The sequence below is a fragment of the Penaeus vannamei genome, chromosome 37, assembly GCF_042767895.1.
Source record: "Penaeus vannamei isolate JL-2024 chromosome 37, ASM4276789v1, whole genome shotgun sequence".
Lineage (NCBI taxonomy): Eukaryota > Metazoa > Arthropoda > Malacostraca > Decapoda > Penaeidae > Penaeus > Penaeus vannamei.
In genome coordinates this window covers 18362886-18372885 of record NC_091585.1, presented here as the reverse complement: position 1 = coordinate 18372885, position 10000 = coordinate 18362886, and the positions used below count along the sequence as shown (strand labels likewise).

Sequence of the window (10000 nt, the reverse complement as noted above, 5' to 3'; positions counted from 1 at the left end):
TCTTCTTGCTCCTTCCTTCTCCTTTATTTTCTTTCCTTCTCCCTCATTTATTTTCTTTCCTTCCTTCTCCTTTATTTTCTTTCCTTCTCCCTCATTTATTTTCTTTCCTTCTCCCTCATTTATTTTCTTTCACCCTTTTATTTATTTTCTTCTCCCTCATTTATTTTCTTTCCTTCTTCCTCATTTATTTTCTTTCTTTCTTTCACATTTGTTTTCCATCCTTCTCCCACATTTATTTTCTCTATTTCTCCTTTATTTGTTTTCTTTGCTTCTTACTCATTTATTTTCTCCCTTTCTCCCACTTTACTGTTTCTATTTCTCCTCATTTATTTTCTTTGTTTTTTCCCCCTCCTCACCTTCCTTTCTCTCCCTCATTCATTTTCTCCCTTTCTCCCACTTTACTTTCTCTATTTCTCCCTCATTTATTTTCTTTGTTTTTTCCCCTTCCTCACCCTCTACAATTTCTTGTCTCGACTCTCCTCCTCTTTGTTTTTCCCCTACGTTATATTCTCATTCACCCCCCCCCCCCCGCCCCTTTGTTAACCCTCTCCCTCATTTCTTTTCCTTGAATATTTTCTCCTCCTCTTCCTCTTCTTCTTCCTCCTCCTCCGCTTGTTCTTCTTCTTCCTCGTCTTCTCCCTCCGCTTGTTCTTCTTCTTCCTCGTCTTCTCCCTCCGCTTCCTCCTTTTCACCATTTCCCTCCCTCCTTCTCACCCTCATTCACCATCTCCCTCCCTCCCTCTCACCCTCATTCACCATCTCCCTTCCTCCCTCTCACCCTCATTCACCATCTCCCACTCCTTCTCCCTCCCTCCTCCCCTTCTATGCCTCTCCCCGCTCCACCTCCCACCTCCCCTCCCTCCTTCCCTCCCATATTCACCATCTCCCTCCCTTCTTCCCTCCCTCATTTACCATCTCCCTCTCTATCTCCCTCCCCCTATCCCCTCTCCCTCCCTCCCTTTCTCCCTCCCTCATTTACCATCTCCCTATCTATCTCCCTCCCCCTATCCCCTCTCCCTCCCTCCCTCTCTCATACATCATCTCCCTCCCACCCTCCCACCCTCATTCACCATCTCCCTCCCTCCCTCCCTCCCCCTCCCACCTCCCCTCCCCCTCTATCTCTCTCCCCCCTCCACTTCCCACTTCCCCTCCCTCCCTCCCTCCCTCCCTCCCTCCCTCTATCTTTCTCCCACCCTATCCCCCTCTCCCTCATTCACCATATCCCTCTATCTCTCTTCCTCATTCACCATATCCTTCTCTCTTCCTCTCTCCCTCATTCACCATCTCCCTCTATCCCTCTCCCTCCCTCTCTTTCTCATTCACCATCTCCTTCTCTCTCCCTCCCTCCCTCATTTACCATCTCCTTCCCTCCCACCCTATCCCCCTTCTCCCTCCCTCCTCTCCCTCATTCACCATCTCCTTCTCTCCCCCTCTATCCCTCCCCCTCCCTCCTCTCCCTCCCCCTCCCTCTCTCCCTCATTCACCATCTGCCTCTATCCCTCTCCCTCCCTCTCTCCCTCATTCACCATCTCCCCCCACCCTATCCCTCCCTTATTCACCATCTCCCCCAACCCTATCCCTCCCTGATTCACCATCTCCCCCACCCTATCCCTCCCTTATTCACCATCTCCCCCAACCCTATCCCTCCCTCATTCACCATCTCCCTCTCTCCCTGATTCACCATCTCCCCCACCCTATCCCTCCCTCATTCACCATCTCCCCCAACCCTATCCCTCCCTCATTCACCATCTCCCTCCTCTCCCTCATTCACCATCTCCCCCAACCCTATCCCTCCCTCATTCACCATCTCCCTCCTCTCCCTCATTCACCATCTCCCTCCTCTCCCTCATTCACCATCTCCCCCAACCCTATCCCTCCCTCATTCACCATCTCCCTCCTCTCCCTCATTCACCATCTCCCTCCTCTCCCTCATTCACCATCTCCCTCCTCTCCCTCATTCACCATCTCCCTCCTCTCCCTCATTCACCATACCCTTCCCTCTCCCTCTCTCTCTCCCTCATTCACCATCTCCCTCCTCTCCCTCATTCACCATACCCTTCCCTCTCCCTCTCTCTCTCCCTCAGTTCGCAACGACATCATCGGCATCATGCTAAACCGGCGCTTCGTGGATGAGCTCTTCAAGCCGCAGGAGCTGTACTCGAGGGCCGCCCTTCGTGAGGTCTTCGATCGCCTGGCCCATGCGTCGATCATGCGGCTCAACACGCCCAGTATGGATAAGGTGGGTGAAGGGTGGGTGAGGTGGGTGAGGTGGGTGAAGGGTGGGTGAAGGGTGAGGGGAAGGTGGGTTTGGGTGAAGAGTGGGTGAGGTGGGTGAAGGGTGGGTGAGGGGAAGGTGGGTTTGGGTGTGGGTTTGGGTTTGGGTGTGGGTGTGGGTGTGTGTGGGTGTGTGTGTGTGTGTGTGTGTGTGTGTGTGTGTGTGTGTGTGTGTGTGTGTGTGTGTGTGTGTGTGTGTGTGTGTGTGTGTGTGTGTGTGTGTGTGGATTATGTCTTATTTTTACTTTTATCATTACTATGTTGTTGTTGTTTTTTTCATATCTTAAATTCTAACACCCAGTAGTGTGTACGTGTTTGCGTGAATCTGAATGTGGGTTTGCGTGTGCGTCTAGAATGTTCTAGAATGCGTGAGGTTTTGTGCGAGTGTGAGTGTGAAGCTTCAAAAAATTAATGTGGATAAAATACTTTGGATATGAATTTACTAAAAGAGTTTTCTTCTCTCTCCCTTACTTCCGTCATCCCCTCTCTTCTCCCTTCTTCTCCATCTCCTTCTATGTTCGCTCCTCTCTCTCTCCTCTCTTTCTCTCCCTCTCCCTTTCCCGCTCTCGCCTCTTCTTCCACTTCTTCCCTTATTCCTTCTCCCTTCCTATCTCTCCTTTTTCCCCCATACCCATCCCCCCCTCTCTTTCTTTCTCTCTCTCACTCTCTCTCTCTCTCTCTCTCTCTCTCTCTCTCTCTCTCTCTCTCTCTCTCTCTCTCTCTCTCTATCTCTATCTCTATCTCTATCTCTATCTCGCTCTCGCTCTCGCTCTCTCTCTCAATCCCCCGCCTTCCTTTCTCTTCCTTTACCCTCCCTACAACACTGACTTCCCTCCCTCTTCCCTTCGCTTTGCCCTCCTTCCATCTCCCTTCTCTTTTCCCATTCTTCTCCCTGTCGGCTCTTTCTTCTACCTCCGCCTCCTCCCTCCATTTTTCATCCTACCTTCCTTCAATTTTCCTTCTTTTCCTTTCCTTCCTACTCCCTCGCCTCCTTCCCTTTTCCCTCACCTATCTCATCTCCTTCCCTTCTCCCTCACCCTCTTTCCTCCATCTCCCTTCTCTTCCTCTTCCTCACTTTCCTCCTCCCTCACCTCTCCTTCCCTCGTTCTCACTCACTTTCCTCCTTCCCTCCTGCCTCACCTCTCTCCTTCCTCCCCACTTTCTCCCTCAATTTTCTCCTCCCCTCTTTCTCTCCTCTTCCCTCACCTCCTTTATCTCCCTCCCTTTCTCCCCCAACACCTCCTTTATCTCCCTCCCTTTCTCCCCCAACACCTCCTTTATCTCCCTCCCTTTCTCCCCCAACACCTTTATCTCCCTCCCTTTCTCCCCCAACACCTCCGTCATCTCCCTCCCTTTCTCCCCCAACACTTCCATCATCTCCCTCAATTTCTTCCTCCCCTCTTTCTCTCCTCTTCCCTCACCTCCTTTATCTCCCTCCCTTTCTCCCCCAACACCTCCTTTATCTCCCTCCCTTTCTCCCCCAACACCTTTATCTCCCTCCCTTTCTCCCCCAACACCTCCTTTATCTCCCTCCCTTTCTCCCCCAACACCTCCTTTATCTCCCTCCCTTTCTCCCCCAACACCTCCTTTATCTCCCTCCCTTTCTCCCCCAACACCTCCTTTATCTCCCTCCCTTTCTCCCCTAACACCACCTTCATCTCCCTCCCTTTCTCCCCCAACACCTCCTTTATCTCCCTCCCTTTCTCCCCCAACACTTCCATCATCTCCCTTAAATTTCTCATCCCCTCTTTCTCTCCTCTTCCCTCACCTCCTTTATCTCCCTCCCTTTCTCCCCCAACACCTCCTTTATCTCCCTCCCTTTCTCCCCCAACACCTCCTTTACCTCCCTCCCTTTCTCCCCCCAAACAGCTCTACGACCTGATGGTGATGGCGATGAAGCACCAGGTCCTCCTCGCCCCCCATCCTCGGGACCTGCTCCTCCTCACCCTCAACCACCTGGACGCCCTCAGGGGATTCGCCACCGCCACGCCCGTCCTCGCCCAGGTGGAGGGGACGCTCCTCCTCTTCACGCAGGTGGGTGGTGGTAGGGGGGAGGGGTGCGGGGGGGAAACTCTGGGGGGGATTTGTTCGGGGGGAGGGGGAGGGGGGGTCTAGGGAAACTCTTGGGGGATTTGTGTGGGGTGGGGGAGGGGATGGATTTGTTCGGGGGGAGGGTGCGGGGGGGGGACTCTGGGGGGGATTTGTGTGGGGTGGGGGAGGGGTTGGATTTGTTCGGGAGGAAGGTCTAGGGAAACTCTTGGGGGGATTTGTGTGGGGTGGGGAAGATTTGGTTTTGTGGGGGTCTGGGGAAGGGGAGTTGTGGGGGTATTTGGGGGTGTGGCTTAGCTTTGGGGGCGGGACTTGGGGAGCCTTGGGTTTGTGTATGTGTGGGGTGGGGTGGGGGGTTCTTTGGGGGTGTGGATTAGCTTGCGGAGCGGGACTTAAGGGGCCTTGGGTTGGTGGGGGGGGGGGGTATTTGGGGGTGTGGCTTAGCTTGAGTGGGCGGGACTTGGGGAGCCTAGGGGCGGGGGGGGATTTTCTTTTTTTTTTGGGGGGGGGGGGGGATTTTCTTTTTTTTTGGGGGGGGGGGGGATTTTCGGGAGGGGGGGAGCTTGGTTTTAGGGGGAAATATAGGGGGTTTGGGGAGAGGGGGGTAGCTGCTTAAAGGTATGGCCTAAGAGTGGTGGTACTGATGGTGAGAATAGATAGTAATAATGACAATAATAATGGTGATAATTAGAATAACCGATAGTAATGATAAGAATGGTAATGATGATGAAATTAATAGCACTGATAATTGCTATAGTGATAATGATAATTATAATGATAACGATTATGATTATGATGGCAGTACTAATGATACTGCAAATAGCTATATTAAAGAAAATTATCATAAAGATATATATATATATATATATATATATATATATATATATATATATATATAATGATAATAATGACAATAGAAGTAACAGTGTACCTAATTTCTTCCCCTTTGCTTTTTCCTTCTCTCGCACCCCCCCCCCCTCCTCCCCGCCCCTAACCCCTTAACCACCCCCTCTCTCTACCCCTAAACCCACCCTCCTCTCCCCCTACCTCCCCTTTCCCCCAACATCTCTCCTTCCCTCCCCTCCCTACCTCCCTTCCCACCCCCAACACCTCCCCTACTCCTTATTCCACTCCCTACTCCAACACCCGTCCCTCCCTCCCTACCCCAACACCTATCCCTCCCTCCCTCCCTACCTCCCTTCCCACCCCTAACACCACCCCTTCCCTCCTTACTCCCACACCTCTCCCCCCTCCTCACCCCCAACACCTACCCTCCCTACCCCAACACCTCTCCCTCCCTCCTTCCCTTCCCTCCCTACCCCAACACCTCCCCTCCTTCCCCCCTCCCCTCCCTACCCCAACACCTCTCCCTCCCTCCTTCCCTTCCCTCCCCCCCTGCACACCTCCCATACCTTCCCCCCTCCCCTCCCTACCACAACACCTCTCCCTCCCTCCCTCTCTCCCTCCCTCCCCCACGCCCGCAACAGACCTACGGCAACATGAACATGGGCGAGCTAGCGAGCATCCGCCACGCCCTCCTGGGATTCGTTCAGGACCTTCGCATCCGCGTGTCGCTCTTCCTGAAGGAGAACCAGCAGAATCCTTCGGGAGGCTTCGTCATCGACACCGACGGGGCTGTGCCGTATGGTGAGGGAGGAGGGTCGATGTTTTGTTGTTGTTTTTTTGGAGTGGGTTTGTTGTTGTTGTATGTTGTTATTGTCTGTCATGTTCATTATCAGCATCGTCATCGTAATCGTCATTATCATCGTAATCACCAGCATCATCATCATCATTAATCATCATCATCAACCATAATCATCGTCAGTCATCATCAATCACTATCGTCAATCATCATCGATCATCATCAATCATCATTATCATCAATCATCACCACCACCACACCATCACCATCATCACCACCACCACCACACCATCACCATCATCATCACCACCACCATCCCCAAGTATTAAATATATAGAGATTATTGTCCCGAAACCCCTTATATAACCCCCCACAACCTTGCCCCTGGAAGACATATCTCCCACGTATAACCAGCAAAATGAAGGCAAGGAAAAGAATACACTAACCTGCGAGATAACGCGGTTCACGGTATGATTTAATGGACTAGAACTCCCAAACACACAACAATAGCACACACTATCGGAATACGCAGCTGCTCTGTTGATAAATCCATTATTTAGTCAGGAAAGTTTTGTCGTTTACTCAAGGAAGTTTTGTTGTTTTGCCAGGAAAAGCGGCGAGGGAAACAGGAAGGAAGAATAACGTAGAAAACCTAGCATATAAAATACCAATTTCTGATACTAGATGGCAGCTTTCAAATAATAAGCGTGTATTGCGTGCAGTGCCATCTATTGAGTGGACGGAATAGTAGGTTCTCCGTGATTTTCACTGTGTAATGCATATTCTCCATCTTTTACCTTGCAATTTCCCTGATGTTTTTCTTAGACTCCCTTACTGCTGAGGCAAAGATTGTTGGTATTGGGTGTGTAATATACCGATAGTAGGGAATGAGAGGAATCTATTGGCACTAATGTTGTGATCCGTTACTTGCAGATATTCAAAATATTTACCTCATCATTGACATCATCTTTAATGCCATCGTTATCGCTATCATCATCATTATCATCGCCATCATTATTATTATCATTATCATCATCATCATCATCATCATCATCACCATCATTATGAGCCGAATGCACCTGATTTTCCTTATTTTTTCCTCTCTTCCCATCTTTCCCTCTTCCCCGCTCCCCCTCCCTATCCCCATCCCCATCCCTCCTTCTCCCCCTCTCCCTCCCTCTCACCCTCTCCTTCCCCTCCCCATCCCCATTCCCATCCTTCCTTCTCCCCCTCTCCCTTCCTCTCACCCTCTCTTTCCCCTCCCTATCCCCATCCCCATCCCCATCCCTCCTTCTCCCCCTCTCCCTCCCTCTCACCCTCTCCCTCCCCTCCCGCCTCCCTATCTCTATCCCCATCCCTCCTTATCTCTCTCTCCCTCCCTCTCACCCTCTCCCTCCCCTCCCGCCTCCCTATCTCCATCCCTATACCTCCCCCCTCCCGCTTCCCTATCCCCATTCCTCCCTATCCCCATCCCCCCCCCCCCCAGGCACGGAGGTCCCCGGCAGCGTCCGCCTCTTCGACGGCAAGGAGGAGGTGACGGGCCTGAAGAGGTTCGTGACGGGGGGACACCACGCCCCCGCACTGCCCGTCGGGTCCTTGGCTCTCGCCGGGGATCGGGTCACGGCGCTTGGCACTAATATGTGAGTGAATGGCACTGTTTTTTTTTTCTCTCTCTCTCTTTCTTTATCTTCTTCTTCCTCTTTTTCTTCTTCTTGAGAGAGGGCGGGGGGTTATGTTTGGTTGTGATTGTTTTATTTTTCTCACGCTCTTTTGGTTGTGTGTTTTTTTGTTGTTTTTTTTTGGGGGGGGTAATTTGTTTTTGTGTTTTCTCGTTTTTTGGTTTATGTTGCTATTTTTTTCTCTCGTTTTTGGGGATTGTATTAGTTGTCTTTTTTCTCTCTCTCTTTTCACTGGTGATCAGTTAACGGCGCTTAGCACTAAAGGGTGGTGACTGGCCCTGTTTTTTGTGTATGTTGGTGTAGTTTTGGGTTCTTATCTTATTCGGTTGGTTAGGTGTCTGGAACTCGGTTGGGTGCTTTGGTTGGCTGGCAGGGGCGTCATTTTGTGTGTGTGTGGGGGGGGGCACTGGCCGTAGCTTAAAATAGAATAGTTCATTTAAAAAATAATAATAATCTTGGGGGAGAAACTACTTTCCCTCGCCAACCTCGCCCCACCACACCGAGAAAAGGCTGAAATACGTCACAGTTGGTTAGGAATAATGTATGAGTGCATTGTCCTGGATTTTATTTTTCCTCATTCTTCCTTTTTGGTTAGATGTTGGTCGGATAGTTTTTTAGTTGGCACTCGTCTGCTCTCAACACTTGGCACTAATATCCGAGTGTCTGGTTCTGGATTTTGGCTTCAGCTTGACCTCTAGTATCATTTTGGTTGTTCGATCGACACTATAATTTGTCTTGTCCCAGTTTCTGTGTTTTATAATGGGTTTGCTTGTTTGGGTGTTGTTGTTTTATTTGTTTGTATGTTTATATGGTTGTTATTATCATCTACTAAAATCGGGTTTATATTGGTTAGTATTAATTTTTATTTCTTGTTTTATGTGCTTGATTGGTTGTTTGGTACCAGTTATGAGTGACTTTCGGTTCATGTTTTATATTGGTTGGTATTTTCTTTTAGTTTAGATAGTAGGCGTAGGTAAGTTGGCAGCCATGTGTAAGTTGCATTTTTTTTACATTTATTTGTTTGCTTGTTTGTGTGCAGTTACATTTTTTCTGTGTGTCATGAGTTTTCTTGTTATTGGAAAGGCTCTTAGAATGAATATGTTTTTTTATATCTCTCTCTTTATCTCTCTCTCTCTCTTTCTCTTTCTCTCTCTCTCTCTCTCTCTCTCTCTCTCTCTCTCTCTCTCTCTCTCTCTCTCTCTCTCTCTCTCTCTCTCTCTCTCTCTCTCTCTCTCTCTCTCTCTGTCTCTCTCTCTCTCTGTCTCTCTCTCTCTCTCTCTCTCTCTCTCTCTCTCTCTCTCTCTCTCTCTCTCTCTCTCTCTCTCTCTCTCTCTCTCTCTCTCTCTCTCTCTCTCTCTCTCTCTCATTGGCTCGAAAGTGTACTTTTCATTATTTCCTTTATTTTTATTTTAGCTCTCCTTTTAAGCATTAATTTTGCTGCAGTACTACCCCCTTTTTTAGAAAGAGGATATGTAGTGTAGGAAACAGGAAAGTGCGGAAGATCCATACAAAGGGCTATACTCTGATTCCCATATGAATAATTTGATGGGACTTTCCTCATTTTTCTTTAACTTGAAAAAAATAAGGATTCCGAGATCTATTCGGAGGTTCCTATCTACTGGTTACCCCTCTGAATTGGGGGCCCCTCTCCACAGCCTACCCCTCTGAATTGGGGGCCCCTCTCAGATAGCCCTCCTTCACTCCCTTCCTCGATACGCCCTAATAACGGCACCAACACCCAGGTACTCCGGGCGGACCGAAGGAGGCGCAGCCCCGGCGATGGAGCGCAGCGCCTTCGACCAGGGGACAGCCTACTCCCAGCAGGCGCTCCCGGCAAGGACGTCTACCCCTACGATGCCCAGGTGGGTGATGTGTGTGTGTGTGTGTGTGTGTGTGTGTGTGTGTGTGTGTGTGTGTGTGTGTGTGTGTGTGTGTGTGTGTGTGTGTGTGTGTGTGTGTGTGTGTGTGTGTGGCAGAGAGAATGAGTGAGGGAGAGAAAGAGAGAGAGAGAGAGAAGACAGAGACAGTGGCGATTTTTATCATTAATTAAGCAAAAGGATAAACATATCTAATGTAAGAGAGAGAGAGAGAGAAAGAGAGAGAGAGAGAGAGAGAAGACAGAGACAGTGGCGAATTATATAATTAATTAAGCAAAAGGATGAACATATCTTATGTACCACAGACCTACAAACCTATAAACACACAGACACAGTTTCGCGCATGTACACTTCACAGAACATGTTCAAAACTTGTTCATCCCCCTCCATCTTCCTCCCCCTACACCCTCCATAACCACCCCTTCCCTCTGTTTACTTAGAAGCGAATAAACAGACAATATGTCACAACAAATATCCAT

The 10000-nt window shown here is 49.6% G+C and overlaps 1 protein-coding gene across 1 annotated transcript in view; it reads left to right on the top strand.

Moving 5' to 3' along the window:
* OSCP1 (Organic solute carrier partner 1) overlaps positions 1-10000 on the top strand; it is an 18423-nt gene that overhangs the window by 7284 nt on the left and 1139 nt on the right. The window contains exons 3-7 of the mRNA XM_070115299.1: positions 2085-2239; positions 4144-4308; positions 5811-5970; positions 7452-7605; positions 9387-9506. Of these exons, the coding sequence (XP_069971400.1) occupies positions 2085-2239; positions 4144-4308; positions 5811-5970; positions 7452-7605; positions 9387-9506 (754 nt within the window). The remainder of the gene's footprint in view (positions 1-2084; positions 2240-4143; positions 4309-5810; positions 5971-7451; positions 7606-9386; positions 9507-10000) is intronic.